The 18,358-nt window shown below is 45.3% G+C and overlaps 1 protein-coding gene across 2 annotated transcripts in view; it reads left to right on the forward strand.

Annotated features, from left to right (window-relative positions):
* The window catches only part of TRPM8 (transient receptor potential cation channel subfamily M member 8), a 79,651-nt gene that overhangs the window by 50,831 nt on the left and 10,462 nt on the right, over positions 1 to 18,358 (forward strand). The window contains exons 11-22 of one of the 2 annotated variants that reach the window (XM_054830441.1): positions 748 to 850; positions 1,790 to 1,908; positions 2,247 to 2,537; positions 3,638 to 3,733; positions 5,290 to 5,419; positions 7,895 to 8,040; positions 8,778 to 8,890; positions 9,863 to 10,079; positions 13,679 to 13,770; positions 14,780 to 14,921; positions 16,061 to 16,232; positions 16,477 to 16,654. In XM_054830441.1, the coding sequence (XP_054686416.1) occupies positions 748 to 850; positions 1,790 to 1,908; positions 2,247 to 2,537; positions 3,638 to 3,733; positions 5,290 to 5,419; positions 7,895 to 8,040; positions 8,778 to 8,890; positions 9,863 to 10,079; positions 13,679 to 13,770; positions 14,780 to 14,921; positions 16,061 to 16,232; positions 16,477 to 16,654 (1,799 nt within the window). Of the gene's footprint in view, positions 1 to 747; positions 851 to 1,789; positions 1,909 to 2,246; positions 2,538 to 3,637; positions 3,734 to 5,289; positions 5,420 to 7,894; positions 8,041 to 8,777; positions 8,891 to 9,862; positions 10,080 to 10,165; positions 13,146 to 13,678; positions 13,771 to 14,779; positions 14,922 to 16,060; positions 16,233 to 16,476; positions 16,655 to 18,358 lie in introns of those variants that run through there. The other variant, XM_054830442.1, reaches the window with a different exon arrangement.

The raw sequence follows: 18,358 nt of genomic DNA on the forward strand, positions 1-18,358 counted from the left end.
GAAAAAGGGCAGGAATAGGGCATGGCCTTCTGCAGAGACAGTCCTGCAAGTCGGAAAAAAATGAGTCTGAATTCACACTTTGAGCCTGGGGGCTGTGGCATCCAAACCTGAAGAACAACAACTGCCCTCTGAGTGGACCATGAACCCCTGGTTTCCAGGAGGAGCTCTGCACTGGGGAATGTGGAGCTGCTGAAGGCAGTTTTCCCTGCTTAGGAAACAGGGCCATGGTTTTCCCAACTTCTGCTGAGCTGCCTTGGAGCGTACCTCGTCCTGCAGTCAAGAACGGCTAAGGTTATTTGGTTTCCATGTCCTAGAATGAAAGTAACTTTGCAAGGCTTGGTTATGTGAGAAATGATCTGTTTTTGACAAAGCACGAGGAGGTAGAAACTGTTCTCTAATAAACTGCTAGATATTTGTTGAAACTTGTACTGTCACAAGCTGTCTTTTCTTTGAGTAGTTTCTAATTACTGAGATTATATCATTTTGGTTATGATGTTCTGCATAGAGGGAATCACAGTTATTTGTTGTATGTTCAGAGGATAATTAATCTTGTACTTTGGTGACTTTAAAATAAATCTCATTATCTACTTCTATCTGGACTTGATTAAATTTTAACTGCATGTGGAAATAGGACTGATGAGAAGCAGCTTTGCTGCAATGTGAGGGAAATTTCCTTTAAAGATGCTCTAGGAGATCAACTACTAAACAGCTGAGATTGCTTTGAAATTAAACTTTTCCTTTTTGTAGATCAAAGAAGTCCTTGAGAACCCTCATTTACTGACAGTTATCAAAATAGAAGAAGCTGGAGATGAAATTGTGAGCAATGCCATTTCTTTTGCTCTGTACAAAGGCAAGTAATTGTTTTTGTTTTATTTTGTTGTTTGGGTTTTTTTAATAGATAAAGATGGCTATTTATTTTCTAGAACAGCCTTCCCTAGAGCAATGCCATCTCTCTAGAGTTAAACTCCTGCCACAGTGTGGAGCTTGTCTTCACCTGAAGTGGTGTGGTGGGATCTGTTAGCGTGGGTGAGATCGAAACCCAGTCCATATAATTGGGGAGGCATTCAGCAGAGCTTTGGGGATGCTGGGATCGCATCTCGGAGAGTAGCACACGAGTATGGACTGCAACAGGGAGTTGGGAAGCCAGGCAAAGGATCTTTTCTGGTTATACTGCAGTAGTGGATTACTCGGCGTTCTGCCACGTCAAATCATTTGGCATACGTGGATTGAAGAGGTTTGGCTGGCATTCAGCAGGGAGAGAAGTAACTGGTTAATTAACAGTCAAAGTGCAGGGCTGCTTCCTAACTCAAATCCCAGTTACTTACTACCGTGAGTAATCCAGACCTGGGCTCTCTACTACTCCAACAGAGCAGAGCTGGTACTCCGTGAAGGTCACTGGGCTGACCTCATTTTCCTGTCTGTGCATGGAGAAAGCCTATGAACATTACAGCTTCTCATGACACTTCTTGTGTCAGGCCCCAGTGGGAATCCTGCAGAATTTCCTTTGCGTAGTGGATGCCGGACACTGAGGAGTGTGGAGGAAATACTGTGCTGATTTTGGTTGATGAGGTGTGCCTAGCAGCTTGTTTGTGGCCCATGTTGGACCATAGGTATGTCTCTAAGCCTCCAGCATCCTCTAAAACCCACTCAGGAAGACGTGCGTGAGTCTGGGGACAGACACTTGGTAGGGGTCTTGTCAGGTAGAGTGTGAAAAGCAGAGATGGATAAGTATGCCAAGAAGCTCTTCTGTCTCTGGTCTTTTACCTAGAGGATTGTTCCTCCTCTGCAGCTTTCAGCACCAATGAACATGACAGAGATAACTGGAACGGGCAACTGAAGCTGCTGCTGGAGTGGAACCAGTTGGACCTGGCCAGTGATGAGATCTTCACCAATGACCGAAACTGGGAGGTACGGACCGCTTCTGAGTACAGTGATGTGGGACAGGGGAGCAGTGGGAAAAGAGACATCGTAACAGCAGCTGCTATCTCAGCATCCCAACCTCTCAGATAATAAGTAAGAGTGTCTATTCCTCCTTACAGTGGCATCACTGATTGCAAAGGTTATCTGCCCATGCCAGAAGCACTCTAGGCCATCCAACAAAGGCAATTGCATACAGAAAAACTGATTCTGATGAAAATGTGGCAGCATGAAGGAAAATGTGGCAGTTGGCCACATGTGTTGTGCCATTAGGTAAGCTTTACATGTCTTATGTGCTCCCTAATATTTGATTTTCCATTTCTTCCTAGTCTGCTGACCTACAGGATGTCATGTTCACAGCCCTAGTGAAGGACAGGCCCAAATTTGTCCGTCTCTTCCTGGAAAATGGCTTGAACCTGAGGAAGTTCCTTACCACAGAGGTCCTTAGAGAGCTGTACACAAACAACTTCAGCAGCCTGGTGTTCAAGAACCTGCAGATTGCAAAGAACTCCTATAATGATGCACTTCTCACATTTGTGTGGAAGATGGTTGAAGACTTCCGAAGAGGTCTCAAAAGAGATGACAAAAATAGCAAGGATGAGATGGAGATAGATCTTTCAGTAAGTGATGAATGGTTTGATTCCACTATGCGTCCCAGGAAAGGAAAAAACAAAAATTAGGTTTTATTTCTGGTGTAGCAGGATTTGCTTTAACAGTCTCAGCCTTGTTTTATGTTTAACATACTGCCCTGTTTTACAAATGCGTGTAAGGGTCATTTAACTACATGAAAAATGGATGAGTTTGGGTGTTGAGTTAAAATATTGTCTATTAGAGTGATCAATGCTCTGGTATGATTGTAATTTCTACCGATATAAATTCAGAGTCTGGTACAGAGGTGCCAGCTGGGCATGGGAACTTTGGACCCCTATATTTTGGTACAGACTCTTGTACTTTAAATGCTGCTTGTTCAAGGGTGTCAGGCACCTTCTGGACTTTATTTCATTGTCAGGTAGAACCAGACTTCTTTAGACCTACTGTACCGTGATAACTAACATTAGATCCAGGTCTGAGTTTCAAAACTGGAGCTCAGGCATCAGATAGGAAACTTTTGAAATCCATTGTTGACTTCAGAGATGCGATGCCACACGTGTGACATTCAGGGGAAGCTTGGTTTGAAAATGCTGGTTAGCTTTGAGAGTTTCCACTGAAGGTTGTGGTTCTGAAAAGCTGTGTTGCTCAGGAGTCATTTTGTGATGGCTTTGCCATCCCGAGGTGCTAATTGCTCTAATGCAAAGAAATTCCTCCTTGATTAAGTTTTTGTGAAGTTCTGGATCTTGCTTAAGCACAGAAGGTGTATTGGTATACAGTTAGTATTCCTTTTAGAGGCTGTTAATCTGTGTTACCTAAACACAAAGGCAAGCTGGGAATGAGGCCATCTGAACTACTTGGGTTAAAGCAGAAAGTGACTTTGACCCAAATGTCCTTTAATACCCACTTAAGGAAAAACAAGGAGGCTGATTCTCCTACAGGAAATAGGAAAAGAGAAGGCTTTAATATAAATACAATTTAGTGTGTGGCAAGGGACAGATAGCTGACAGCCAGTCCACTTGATCCTCTCTCAGGAATAAAATAGGAAAACAGGAGTGTGGCAGGCTAGGATTTGTTCCATTTGGAAAGAGTTTAGTGAGTTTAGGTCTGAGGAGTTGTTGCTTTCTTTCAGGATGAGTGTCCTATCACGAGGCATCCGTTGCAAGCTCTGTTTATTTGGTCAGTTCTTCAGAACAAGAAAGAGTTGTCTAAAGTCATTTGGGAGCAAGTAAGTTGAATTCTCCTTTATTCCTCTGTGGTGGGTTGACCCTGGCTGGGGGCCAGGTGCCCACCAGAGCCACTCTCTCGCTCCCCTCATTCACCAAACAGGGGAGAAAAGGCATAACGAAATGCTTGTAGGTCGAGATAAGGACAGGGAGAGATCACTCACTAATTATCGTCACAAGCAAAACAGACCAAACTTAGAGAGGGAATTCATCTGATTTATTACTAGGCAAAACAGAGTAGAGGAATGAGAAAATAAAATCAACTCTTAAAACACTTCCCCCCACCCCTCCCATCTTCCCAGGCTCAACTTCACTCCCGGCTTCAACCTCCCCCCCCTCAGCGGCACAGGGGGACGGGGAGTGGGGGTTACGGTCAGTTCAGCACACATTGTTTCTGCTGCTTCTTCATCCTCAGGGGGAGGACTCCTCTCATCGTTCCCCTGCTCCAGCATGGAGTCCCTCTCACGGGGTGCAGACCTTCAGGAGCAAACTGCTCCGGCGTGGGGTCCTCCACGGGCTGCAGGTGGAATCTCTACACCCCCTCATCCTTCCTCCATGGGCTGCAGGGGGACAGCCTGCTTCACCATGGCCTTCACCACGGGCTGCAGGGGGATCTCTGCTCCGGCGCCTGGAGCTCCTCCTCCCCCTCCATCTGCACTGACCTTGGTGTCTGCAGAGTTTCTTACATCTTCTCACTCCTCTCTCCGGCTGCAAAAGCTCTCTCTCCCTAAGTGTTTTTCTTCTTCTTAACTATGTTATCACAGAGGCGCTGATTGGCTTGGCCTTGGCCAGTGGCGGGTCTGTCTTGGAGCCGGCTGGCATTGGCTCTGTCAGACACAGGGGGAGCTTCTAGCAGCTTCTCACAGAAGCCACCCCTGTAGCCCCCCCGCTACCAAAACCCTGCCACGCAAACCCAACACATCCTCTTTGCAAACAGCACAGTGGTGTTCCCTTGTCTTTGGCTTGTAGACCTTAGAAGGCTCTGGATCCATCTTCAAACACAAAACCACAAGAGATAATTGCTAGATGGCTCTGTACGTAGGTTTAATATTACCCATTTTGTGCTTGGGTGTGGATTTCATACTTTCCTAATGTCATGTCTGAGTCAGCACTCCAGCTAGCATTTACCCGTAGTTGTATGTTCTCATCTACGTTGAAGTTTGGGTGCTGAGTTCCCACCCATTCCACAACATGCATGTGTTCTGATCCCAGGTATTTGATGGAAATCCACTTCTAATTTTAATTAGATGGTACATTTAGTGATTGTTGTATCAAATAAATAATTCACAGGCTGTGAGTGTGAGGCTAACGCAAGCAAAGCTACTGCATGCTCCTGCTCACGTTGGTCTACGTGTCCATAACAGAGTGCTGCTTCAGAACAGATGTTTTGAATGGAAGGGCCTAATGTAGTCTGGGCAGTTCAGGGTACACCCAACTGGTCCAGACTGGTGGACAGTGAAACAGTAGTGTGGCTCGTGACTACAAGGGCATAATTTTTAAAGAATCTATCACGTTCCCTTCACAGAGGGCTTTGCATGACTTGATTCTCTCTCCATAGACCAGAGGTTGCACTTTGGCAGCCCTCGGGGCCAGTAAGCTCCTGAAAAGCATGGCGAAGGTGAAGAATGATATAAACGCTGCTGGTGAGTCTGAGGAACTCGCTAATGAGTATGAGACAAGAGCAGTAGGTAAGTGCCGCCTTTAAGTCCTTTAGAAACTTAATAGAAGGGGACAGGAAATTGTTTCCTTTCTTGGAACATTACTTGTTTTAATGATCTCCAGATCCGATGTGTAGCAATGATTGCATAGTGATGTTTTGATTTATATGCAGAAAAACAAACTGATAACCCTGCTGGTTTTATTCAGCGAAATGCAAGGCATGATAATTCATTCAATTTGCCTGAAATGCTGCCCAGAAATTCAGCCTGATTTATAAAGAAGAGAAATGACATCTCAAAAGGAAGTAGAAAGAAAGCTTTATTTAGAAAACTAGATAACTAACATTAAATGCTTCCCTTTAATGTCAAAATGTGTCTTTGCTGCTTGGAAATCTCTTCCATGCCATCTGTTCCCAGTAGAAACTGTGTGTCCTGTCTGAACAGTTTGCCTCCAAAAATGGGGGGGGGGGGGTTGGTAGAGAATTGCTTTCGTTGGGAACAAAAGCCACCTAGCTCTAATGGCACAGCTGAAGAAGGGTGCCCAGAAATAGCAAGGAGAATGGAGAATAAGAGAAGTTTTCTGCATGAGTGCTGGTAATATTCAGGTTGAGAAGGGCCATCCTTCAAATCTGCAGGAGTAGTTTTAGGGACTGAGAATAAATTGCAGGGAAAAAGTGGATTGAATTCCTAAATTCTGAACTGCAAAGTCATATACCTTATTCTAAGATGACAAGCAATACTGTTGCTTATTGAGAATGCAGATCTAGCTCAGGTTTTTTCTTTTTTCCTTTGTATGACCTTCAGTTTCTCCATTTACAAGGATTGTCAGTGATTCAGAATTGAGCCCTGCATCTCATGGGCTGGAGTGACCAATAATTTCATATTTAATGAGGGTAATGGGTGACAAGAGAGCAGGGAGATGTTCTCTTTTTTTCTTAGGACTTCCATTTTGTGAACAATAATGTTTTCTCAGTGTCTAGTTATTCTGCAAATTATTCAGGGAAACATGCAAATGAAAGCCAGCACAGTTGGCAGATACCAGAGCAGGGATTAATTTGTAGCACCCGCAACTTACAAATTGGAGTTTATCAGTGGTACACCCTGTGGAGCAGGACCCTGGTTCCTCAACTCGGAAGGAAATACATTATGCTGTTGCCTCTGGGGCTTTGTTGCAGGTTATGGCCGTGTTTTCTTGCCTGGTGCAGAAGATGGTGGGTCTATAACTGTATTGCCACCCAGCAATTTGTTGTCATCACCATAAGTCAGATTAGGTGACGGTTAAGGTGTAATAGCCCCGCACATTGACTTGGGAACCACGGAAACCTTGCTGGAAAGGGCTTCTGGAGTCCGGTCTTCTCATTGTGATGGTGTCATCACCAGGACTAAATCACTTCAGTCATGGCTTCGTTTAGCCAAATCTTGAAAATCTCCTCAGATGGCTATTGTTTTATTGCTCCTAAAAGCAGACCGTATTTGTTCCTTTTCTGGGGCTCATGGAGACTAGATTGACTTGTTGAACTTGAGCCTTATTTTTATTTGTGTGTATATCAGCAAAGCTATTTCACTGTCCACTAAGCAGCAGCACAAGGCTACAGTGAAAATATCTTGCTTGTTACCAGACATTATCTCCTACTTCACAAAGCAAAAACTGTTTAAAGAGACTTTATTTAAGGTACCTACATCCCTCAGGCCTGATTATTTAGCGAGACATTGCGAAGTGAACGGGTTCCATTGAAGTCTGACTGTCAAGATCTGTCTGCGTATTGCAGCCTATGTGGTAACACCAGCCAAAAGCATTGCTTTGTGCGCATCCTCGTGGTTATGGTAACGCTGCTGTTTGTGAAATGCCTGGGAAAATGTGCTGTTGAAGAGAAGAGCTTCTGGTGAGGGCTGGTGTGTTTTATCAGAGGCTGGATCGCTCTTCAGGACAGTTGTGCTCTGTCACAGATACCCCAACAGGACTGTCTTTGAGTGGGCAACGTCCAGATCTGGAAAGAGAAATAATTTTTCACTCTACATGCATTGTTAGTGGCAAAAATCTATGGGCAGAATAAGATGCTCGTGGCTCTTCTAAAACACCTATGTCTGCAATGCTTTTCCCAGTGACAAAGCATCAGATTCTGCCCTTGCTGTTCAACCCTGTTCATATGGGACTACTGAGACTGACTGTAAGTCATTAGATCAGTGCTAAATGAATTAAAAGAAGAGGAAACAAGTAGATAGAATCATTTGAGTAGGAGAAGTTAATATTTTTTTATTCAATTTTTTATTGCAGAACTCAGTGCTATCTCTGCGTGAGCTGATTCAGTATTACAGTTTTGCATCCACATGTGAATTCTGTATGAAAGCTTAATACATGCAAGTGGGGTTGTAAAGCAATGCACACATTGTTTTACCATGCTGAAAATGTGGAAAGAATTCTTGTCATTGAAAACATTGCACCCAAGTTGGTTGGAAATTGAGTCCGAAGTTGGAGCTCAGTGTGGGGCTGCCTCTTTCTTCCAGAGCTGTTCACTGAGTGCTATAGCAATGACGAAGATCTCGCTGAGCAGCTGCTGACTTATTCCTGCGAAGCCTGGGGAGGGAGCAATTGTCTGGAGCTAGCAGTGGAAGCTAAAGACCAGCAGTTCATTGCACAGCCAGGGGTGCAGGTAATGTCAGTGAAAAGAAGGTGCACAGATTACTGTAACTTTCGTGAGCTGGGTAGCTTAAAAAAAAGTGAATATTCTTGCTGTGAAAATGCTACATCCACGCGAACGGTCTGTGAAAGGCCACGCTGTCCTCGTGGAAGTGAGAGCCCCCGGCTGCGGTTTCCCAGCCCTGTGAACGCTGAGCTTTGCACAGCAGCAGCGTGCAAACCTTGTCCTGTAGCATGCTCACAGAACCAGCATCTGCCGTACTGCAAAATGCATCCCAGAGAGCACTGACTGTGGCTGGCGTGACTCCCCTCCTGGAAACAGGAGGTGGCTATTTGCCCACAAATGCTATGTCAGAAGGGGAAGACTTGGTTTAGAGCTGTAAATCATAATGAGCTGGACGATAATGACTGCCTGAAGTGACTTCTCCCTTGGCACAACTCCCGGGTACGCACGGTGTGGATGTACTGCCTAGCGTAACGTGCCTTTTGAATCAGGTCAGGTCCTGCTCGGTCTCACTTTGAACTCCTCCTCGTGCAGACTGCAAGATGGCCGGACTTGGGAACCAGCACACTGTTACTGATGCAGAAAGCTTTCTGTATTGTTGAAGCAGGAATCTCAGTTATTTTGATGGGAATATCAATTTCATTTATTTTTTTTTTTTTTTTACTAAATCAAATGTCCTCTAATAACATTCCTAGGTTATTTTGTTGCTCTTAGAACTAATGAAGATATTTTCTTCTTCCCTGCAGAATTTCCTTTCCAAGCAGTGGTATGGAGAGATTTCAAGAGATACTAAGAACTGGAAGATTATACTGTGTCTGTTCTTCTTCCCTTTAATAGGCTGTGGATTCATCTCATTCAGGTAATCAACTGGCTTCTCATTAGCAGAAGCAAAGCAAGTCAATTAATCATAGGATCATAGGGCAATTCAGGCCAGAAGGGACTTCTGGAGATCATCTAGTCCAATCCCGTGCTCTCAAAGCAGGCTCAGCTAGAGCAGGTTGCCCAACACTGTGTCCAGTTGGGTTTTGAGTTCCTCCAAGGATTGGAGACTCCACAGCCACTCTGGGGCACATGTTCCAGTGTTCAATCACTCTCAGATTGTGGAGACCAGTGACGAGTGGCGTTCCTCAGGGGTCGGCATTGGGCCTGGCGCTGTTTAATGTCTTTGTCGGTGACAAGGACAGTGGGATTGAGTACACCCTCAGCAAGTTTGCCAATGACACCAAGCTGTGTGGTGAGTCAACACCCTGGAGGGAAGGGATGCTGTCCAGAGGGACCTTGACAGGCCGGAGAGGTGGGCTTGTATGAACCACATGATGTTCAACAAGGCCAAGTGCAAGGTCCTGTATGTGGGTTGGGGCAATCCCAAGCACAACTACAGGCTGGGAGGAGAATAGATTGAGAGCGGCCCTGAGGAACATGTTGCCCAGAGAAGCTGTGGCTGCCCCTGGCTCCCTGGCAGTGTTCAAGGCCAGGCTGGATGGGGCTTTGGGCAACGTGGTCTAGTGGAGGGTGTCCCTGCCCATGGCAGGGGGTTGGAACTGGATGGGCTTTGAGGTCCCTTCCAACCCAAACCATTCCAAGATTCTAGGCAATAAAGATATTTAATGGCTGAATGAGCTTTTGACAGATCATGTCCTTACTCTGATCTGGAATTAAGATGTGCCAATGTACTTGTGTGCCTGAAATCAGTGGATGCGGAATGGCATTACCTTTACAGTAATGTCCTGTGCTAGACTTTGTGCCTTTCTAATTTTCACTTTGAAGAGCACAAATGTTTCCAGGCATAAAAGCTATGTTTTGAGACCTCTTTCCTCTTTTAATTCCTCAGGAAAAAGCCTGTGGAGAAGAGTAAGAAACTCTTCTTGTATTATGTGTCTTTCTTCACCTCCCCCTTTGTGGTCTTCTCCTGGAATGTCATCTTCTACATCGCTTTCCTGTTGCTCTTTGCCTACGTGTTGCTTATGGATTTCCAGAAGGAACCGACCGTCCTGGAGATCATCCTTTACGTGCTGGTCTTCATTCTGCTTTGTGATGAAGTGAGACAAGTAGGCAGCGCTTGCAAACCAAAAATGTGTAGTGCTAGATTAAAAGCCTTGTGGTTATTTTTCTGCCCCCTAGTAGTGTAAGGCAGTGCAGGGCTGCTTCTAAGTTACAGGGGAACCACTTCTTGGAGATATATTCAGGCAACTCAAGGCATAATGGATATGTTTTAAATTTTTTTTTTCCCCTCATGATGTTTAATTCCTATTTATACCCCAGTAGCTACAGTGGCTGTGCACCAAGAGGAATGCGTATTGCCTTTGAAGCTGTGTGGATAAGCTGATGCCAGTGGAGATGTTTCTCAGGGAGTGCTTGGCTTAGATCACTAAAGCGGTTGACATTAGGAGGTTTAGGGCATTTATCTGGACGCATCCCTCTAGATCAAGTGATTGCTGTCTCTTTTCCACATCCCAACCCCTTTTTTCTTTTTTTTTTTTTTTGACCAATAAGCAACATATCATTCTGTATTTCTGTTTATCTTTTAATCATAAATACAGTTTTTGCTAGTTTCAGGTAGTCCCAAGGACCAGCTTTGGACTGTCTGCGTTGCTTGTGCTGGTGTGGTGCGGGAACAGCGTGCGACACTGCCTATGTAGCCAGCCGCATAGTTGATGTTCTTCTCACTTCATGTGTAAGGGGACATATGAAATATGTTGGTTTTCAGGCAAGCTGGTCTCTACCGGTCAGCGTTCAGAATAGTGGGAAGATGCTGGGAAAATGGGAAGAGAAATGAGCGTGTGGTTTCAGTGCTGCGCTGCTTTCTGATTGTCCTGCGAGGGATTAGTCTCCGCATGAGTGTTTGTGGGTGATCTGGATCAGACCACCCTGCAATTACACTTCTTACGTGAGCTCAAATGACATTGCGGAGCGGTGATGTTGCTGTGCTTAACTTGCTGTGTGGTCTTTTTCCTTTTTAATAGTCAAGGTGGTACCCTGCTTAAGGCAACTTTACTTGCTAAGGAAAATGGGGGAAAAGTAAAAGACTCTGTTGTGATGAAAACACTAATGGAGTGTTTGTTTCTGCTGATTTAGGTTCTGGTGTCTCTGGACCTGTCCTTGCACTTTCCGTGTGTACCCAGCAAAAGTCCTGGGGAAAGCCTTAGGGATAGAAACCTTTTTTCCTACCAATGTCTCTAGTTCTCACTACCCTGAGCAGGTAGAACAGCTTCAGATCCCAGTAATCCCATTAATAGCTGGTGACCAGGCTGTACCAATTTGATTGTAGGAGTGGAGGCAGCTAAAATAGAGACTTTATTGAAGATCTGAAGTTATCTTAAGCAGTGTCCTGGCTTCAAACCTGTTTTGCTAAGGGGCAGAACACAGAGCAGTGTCCCAATCCTCTAAGCTTCTCAAGAAACTTTCTCCCTGGCTTCCTCCGAGATAGATTGTGTGTACATTAGTCTAACTCTCCAGTCAAAATAGTAGCTGTGTCCTTAATGTTTAAAAAAAAAAAAAAAAAGAGGCATGTCTCAGATTTTGCTTTCACATCAAAGGAAAAGCATGAGTAACGTTGCCTGGGGTCCCACTGCAGCCGCTGCAGTCGGATAACTAGTTTTGGGGAGAAATCAGCCCTCTGATCAGAGTGGTGTGTCTGTGGAAGTGACAGCTACTAGACACTGCTCCAAATGTAAAGCAGATTGTTTCACCATTCAGGAGAACTGAACTGTATCTGAACTGTAAGCCCCTGGCTCAGCCCTGTTTTCCCTTCTGATGGTCCTAGAGATTTTTAACTAGGCAGAGCTACTTTCTCATGTCCCGTTTAGAGCTGTCATGGCAATAGTGAAATCGGAGATGCCCTTTTCCTGCTACCTTCTTAGCCACAAGGATGTAGCCTCCAGCCAGGTGAGTGGGTAGACTTGTGGGGTGTTCAGGAAAGCTCGTCTTCTCAAACAGAGAAGGAACCTGGACAGAACCTCTGCGCACGTTAACTCTTAGCAGTGGGAACTGCTTGATGTTTGAAGGACTGAACTGTACTGCAGTCTCGGTTGTTCTCGCTTGCTTACATGCATCCGCCTCTGTTTTCTTGCTGTTCCTGCATTAGACCAAAACCTGTTTCCTTTTCTCCATCCACAATTGTGCCCTTAAGAGAAGAGGCATCAGGCTTAAACCTGCTGCATTTAATACAGCTGTAGTGCAGCGATATGCTTTGTGAAAGACGTTTGGACCTTACATGTCTAGCTGTTCACATGAAAGACTGCTTCGCTGTCACGTATAGCAAGACAACTTATGTTTGATTTAGGGAGTTACTAGACAGAGACAACCCAATGGCATGGGTGTCAGACACACCATCCCACTCAGTGCTCAATGTCCCTTAAGGAGTAAGAAAGGTGTGTGTGTGTGTCTCAAGATGCTGAAATAGTGTCTGGTAATATCTTGAGCCTGACACCCTGGTAGCTGCCAAAACTGTCCATCTTTAGCAATGCATCCTATCATGTGAAGAAAATGCAACAGTTGTGCAACTGGAATAGCAAAGTGGGGCTCTCTACTTGTAGTTTTTTCTGCATTTAGAAGAAAACTCTCCTCGATCTCTGCTTCCTGTACAAGTACTAAGAGCAGAATTGCCTTCCTTGGATATGGCAGTTAGAGAAAGATTTGCCGATCAGTACTCTACTAAGCTTTGATCACTTCAATGAAAATAAAAAAGAATTATGATCAGGGATTCAGTCTATTTCTTCAGGCCTGGCAGAGGTTTTTCCTGTTTAAGTTACTACTCTGAACTGGATCCCGAAGTTGGTTCTTGCACAACCTTTGGATCCAGGGTGCAGAACCAGTCACGGAATGGGCAGAGATTCTCACTAGACTTGCAATTCAGAAACAGAGCGCCAGGTAATTGAAAGAATCGATTAAATCTGCATTTTTGATCAAAAGCATGTGTGTGTAGCCAGGGACAGATGACTGAATGAGCTCTGTGAAGAAAGAGAAGCCAGAATACTTTGCCCCGAAACGCTGACCCTCCTGCCTCCCGCACTGTTTCATCCGCTCGCAGCGGGTCGCACCGAGACTCCTTTGACCCGCTGGCAGCAGTTCTGCCGGAGCGTGCCATGATCTGCCCTGAGGTCCCCTGGCAGCACGTGAGTGCACACGTGAGCACTAAGGACATCAGTCCCGGCTTGTGTCAGGATTACTCCTTCCTCTCCCTGCGTGCAAGCACCCATGCGGCTGGGTGATGTCCTTTGAGCACGGTAACCCGCACTATGGTGCAGTGTTTGTGTCACCGATGTGGTTAATGCTCTCGCGCTGGGACTGGTTAGCTTGATATCTGGACTGCAGGAGAAAAGGTGTTAAGCAGCTCTAAACATAGAAAATCTTGACCCATACTTCTATTAGAAGCTAACAGTAAAAACGTATTGCCAGTAATTTCTGGCATTGCTGGATATATGCAACCCTCTTTTTGGGGGGAAATTAAATGCAATCTGAACCCCGGTGTACCTGTTATGTGTGACAAAAAATTAATTGGGCAAGCAAACAATCCTTACTATTGCAGTGGGTGGAATATTTACCCCTGAGGACATCCAGTGGGGAGAGACGAGGGGAGATGGACGAGCTCCCCGTGTCACTGGCCAGTGCTGTGTGGTGGTTACTTTCTGCTCTTTTTCCTTTCCAGTGGTACATGAATGGCAGTAAGTATTTCTCAGATCTCTGGAATGTTATGGATACGCTAGCAATCTTCTACTTCATAGCAGGCATTGTGTTCAGGTGAGTAGCACTTGGGCTTTTTTTTCTTGTGGCCGTCTAATGGCTTTGCTTCCTTTCTGAGTTTTGACTAAAACCTGTAACTAGATTTTGGGAAACGACGTGTTTGTGAAACTCCCTGTTCTTTATGAAGGCCTCCAGTACTGCTGAGTATTGACTCTAAATCTTTAAAAGCAAATAAATAAAATAATTAGGGAACACCTGTACACAATATTTTCTCTTTTTTGTGTGCTGGAAGTTGAGTCTATCCCTGGAATCTAAGGGTGGCTTTCCTAAACTCAGATATTTCTGGGCCAGCGTGACCGCCCTTCTTAATGCTTAGGTTTGGATGAGTGTGTTCAGGAGATGGTGACTTAGGCTTAGGTTTCCTGACAGTGCCTTCACGACTGGCTATGTAGAGCATATCAGAGGGAGTTGCAGGGTGAGGTGGCTAATATTTCAGATTCAGAAGTTCTTTGGGATTTTCCCTGACTCCTATTAGTGATTATTTAGGACAGTCATCTGGGCTTTCTGAGCTTTAGTGTGTTGTATTTAAGGGGACTGTAATTATACCTACAGTAGTCTAACACAATGTCATTAGCTCACATAAACTGTTTTACGTGAACAGGTGAGTTAACCAAAGAAATGATGGAAGCGCATTTTACAGCGTCATTGTTCAGTCGGCTGTAACTTCGTTCTTGTTGCCTCGGTGCAGCAGAGTGGTCGTTGCACCGTGGTGGTTCTGAAGGGCTGTGAGAGTAGCTAGAGGTACACGATTTCTTTGCTGTTAAGAGTTGCAGAGGGGAAGAGAGCCACAGTGATGATGATGACACCCTTAGCTAGAAGCCATGCATTAACCAGTTCTACCACTTGTCATCAGGTGGGAGTGGGTGGGAGAGGGCATGGGGCCCTGGATAGCAGTGCTCTGTTTTCCAGTTATTCCTTTCCACTCCCTGTTTCAGTGTATTTTTACCTGATTTCTGCATGCTTTACCCAACGCTTCTCTTCATTTTTCTTTTACTGTCTCCATCAGGCTTCACTCATCTGATGAAAGCTCTTGGTATTCTGGGAGAGTCATTTTCTGTTTGGACTACATAGTTTTTACTCTGAGGCTGATCCATATTTTCACAGTTAGCAGGAATCTAGGACCCAAAATTATTATGCTGCAGAGGATGGTAAGATTCTGGCAGCTATTCAAGAGAGTCTAAATAAATGATGTGATGCCTTGTTTTTCTTCAAGAGTGAATATCACCACCATTCTGATGATGGCAGCAAGTTCTCCCGTTCTCTTAAATCTGCTAAACAGGATTAATTAAGATTTAAATAGGACCTAATTAAGAGCAGGGCCTTTTTCTCTCCCTCTGCACAGGGAGAGAATAAAGATCAGGCTGAAGAACAGAAGAGATTTATTTCCTGGTTGCTTTTGTCTTGCATGTCTCAAATGTTTCAGTGGTGTAGTCCATCGCTCTTGTTGCTCACATGAGCGTTTCCCAAACAAAGCAATGATGATAAATGGTATAGGAGGAGGATTTCTGTCTTCCACTGCATCCATCACACTAGTAACTGGAGAAGCGAGCGGTGAGGAGCCTCTCATGGAGTGGCCTGACCGATTCTGTCCTTTGTAGCTGGAGGGGATGTTTGCTAGCAGACTGGGAAGGATGACAGGAAGAGAGTGAGGGTCCAGATAATACCCACATGGCTTGCTGTAGGTATGGGAATGAGGAGCATTGGAGAGCTGGAGTACATCTGCTTGAATCTTCCTTCCAGGGGTACCTCTGCACGCACCACATACACTCCAAAAAAGAGAGATTTGAAGTGCAGTCAACATGGGGAGCATTCGGGGAATGGCACTCAAAGGGCATGTGAAGTGAGCATTGCTAGAGGGCCTTAGGAGAGGTTTTTCTCTGTCTTTCTGTGTTTCTGCAGTGGTTGGGTTGTCTCGTGCCATAGCAAAGGACTGACATATGTGGAATTTAAAAACCAGCTGTGTGGTGACAATAGGAGTAATAGCATGGTCTGCAGCTTACCCAGAAAGCCTTTATTTTGCCTTGTGCCACTGCTGCAAAGTTGAAATCCAGAGATTGCCTGGTCCTAGAGTGCCTTACGATATGGAAGCAACAACACAGGATTGTTTCCTGTACGCCTTTTTCTTGTTTAGCCATCTTCAAAAGGGATGAGGTTTAAAATGATGCTGTGTAGGCTTTTCTAATATTTGTTTTCCACCCAAATATCAAATCGGGGAGAAAAAAAGGCATGTGTCTTGCAGCAGGCACGCAGGGGGGTGCTGATGCATTTGCTTGTTGTCCTTTTTCAGATGATAGATGTCTTCTTCTTCCTCTTCCTCTTTGCTGTGTGGATGGTGGCCTTTGGTGTGGCCAGGCAAGGCATCCTGAGGAAGAACGAGCACCGCTGGGAGTGGATATTTCGATCTGTCATCTACGAGCCATACCTGGCTATGTTTGGCCAGTACCCCGATGATGTTGATGGTACCTATTTTCTGTGGGAAGCTCTCCTGGGCAGGTGGAAAGCTCTGTCCTTTCAGTGGTTGTCCTGTCCTGTGTTGAACCCTTTCTTCCAAGCAGCAACAAGGCAAGGTTTTATGTCTGATGGGGAGGGCGGGGAAGGAGGAGGCCGCCGCACGTATTGTGGTCAGTGGCAATATCTGAGGCTGGACCCAACAGAAAGAGGGGAAGAGGGCTCACTGTTTGCTCTCCTCTCTCATCCTCTGAGGTACCACCTACAACTTTGACCGCTGCACCTTTTCTGGGAATGAATCCAAGCCCTTGTGCGTGGAGCTGGATGCCAACAACCAACCCCGCTTCCCGGAATGGATTACCATTCCCCTTGTCTGCATTTACATGCTCTCCACTAACATCCTCCTTGTGAACCTGCTTGTGGCCATGTTTGGGTACGTAATAAAGCAACGATCACTTGCTTGTCATCTCTGTATCAATATCCCTCTGAGAAAGAGAATAAAGTCCTGGAAAATGGCCTTGGGGTCATCTTGTCTTTTGCAGAGGAATTGCTGGGAGTAGTCTGAACAGGGTTCCCAGCTTGAAAGAGACCTCTCAAGTGAAGGGTAGTGTGGGAAGGTGACCAAAGGCAGGGTTATCCAGCATTTCTCAGAGAAGTCTGATCAAAACTGGGACACTGTCTTGGGGATGGATTGCTGCCTGTCCTTTTACTACTTCTCTAAGCATCCTTTGCACAGTGGCCTGAGTACAAACCGCAGTGGTTCACATGGGGTCAATGCTTTACCAAGTATGAGTTGCTGCACAACTGACCTTGCAAGACTGAATAAGTGAGTTGTTATCGCAGTCTTTTTATGACACGATGGTTTTATTAACCAGAATTGCTGCGTGGTGATGATGGGTGTGTTACTGCTCTGGTGAACCTCCTATTTATTGTTCTGACTTGTACCGCAGGCAATGGGCCGCATCTCCTTGGGACATGCAAAAGGACTTTGTCTCGAAAAATGCCATCAGCTCTGTTTTTACGTGGTAATTTATCTGTCTGTGGGTCTACCGGTCAGGAGGCCTATTGGGGTGTCTTGTGAGGTGTTACACCATGCGGATGGATCAGACACCTGCAATGTGGTGCTGGTAACTGCTGACCTTATCGCGTCGCCAGCACTGAACTGCCAAATAAAAATGGTGGCTGTTGCGTGTGTTATCGAATATATATTGACTGCACTGGGACCAGCAAGAGCAGGGAAAAGTCTTCTCAGCTTCTTCCAGAAATCTTTATTGTTTACACTGCAAGCTCTGACACAGAGTGGAGTTAATAATGGCAGGTCCTTCGTGTGAGACTTCTGGAGTGTGTTGCCCTCTTGTCTCACTTCTGACTTGTGAACGCAGTTGGATTGGTGCTGTGGCTCTGTTCTTCTTCACAGCCCTGCTGCTTTTCTGCTCTACGCTCCCTTACAGCGTAACAAAAATACTTACAAGCCCTGGGCATTGTTCTTGAGGTCCATCATGTTTATTTTTCTGTGTGTTTTGATGGTACCTTGGCAGTGACAGACTTGGCAGGAATTTGCTTTGGCAACAGAGTTTTTACAGGAGCTGCTAAGGACTCTTGGTTTGCCTCGAGAGACCTCCCTTCTGAATGACAGTGCCGGTGTTTCCTGGCCTGAGGAGAGATGTATTAGTGTGATGAGTTGAGAACCCCTCAGCTTTGGGATCTGCTCTCCCCTCTGCTCTGAACCTTTCTTTCCCATGCTGACCTAGGCTCCAAAGCCGGTCAGCAATGTGATTTTTGGCAAGGCAGGTAGGACTGGTGCAGCATATCTATTTATTGTACATGTGTTTTCCTAACCTGCACAGCACCTGGGCACAGAGGCCAATGCTGATACTCCCTAGAAAGGGTGAAAGCAATGCACATTGCTAAAGGAAAGGATAGCAGTAAGCCGGCTCTAGCTTAGAAGCCTTTGATATTTGTTAGAACACTTATTTTAACAGCACCTAATGGTAAAAGCTCTGGGTTATACACTTATGCTAGTAAAAAGCTAGTTTTTGCCAGCTGAGCTTATTTTGTGGAAGGACCCAGCATGAATTCTCTAATGACGCTCTCGGAGCTTTGCATAGTTCAGTTTAACAGGAGCCTGGATGATTTG

The sequence above is a fragment of the Grus americana genome, chromosome 6 (assembly GCF_028858705.1).
Source record: "Grus americana isolate bGruAme1 chromosome 6, bGruAme1.mat, whole genome shotgun sequence".
NCBI classification, from domain to species: Eukaryota; Metazoa; Chordata; class Aves; order Gruiformes; family Gruidae; genus Grus; species Grus americana.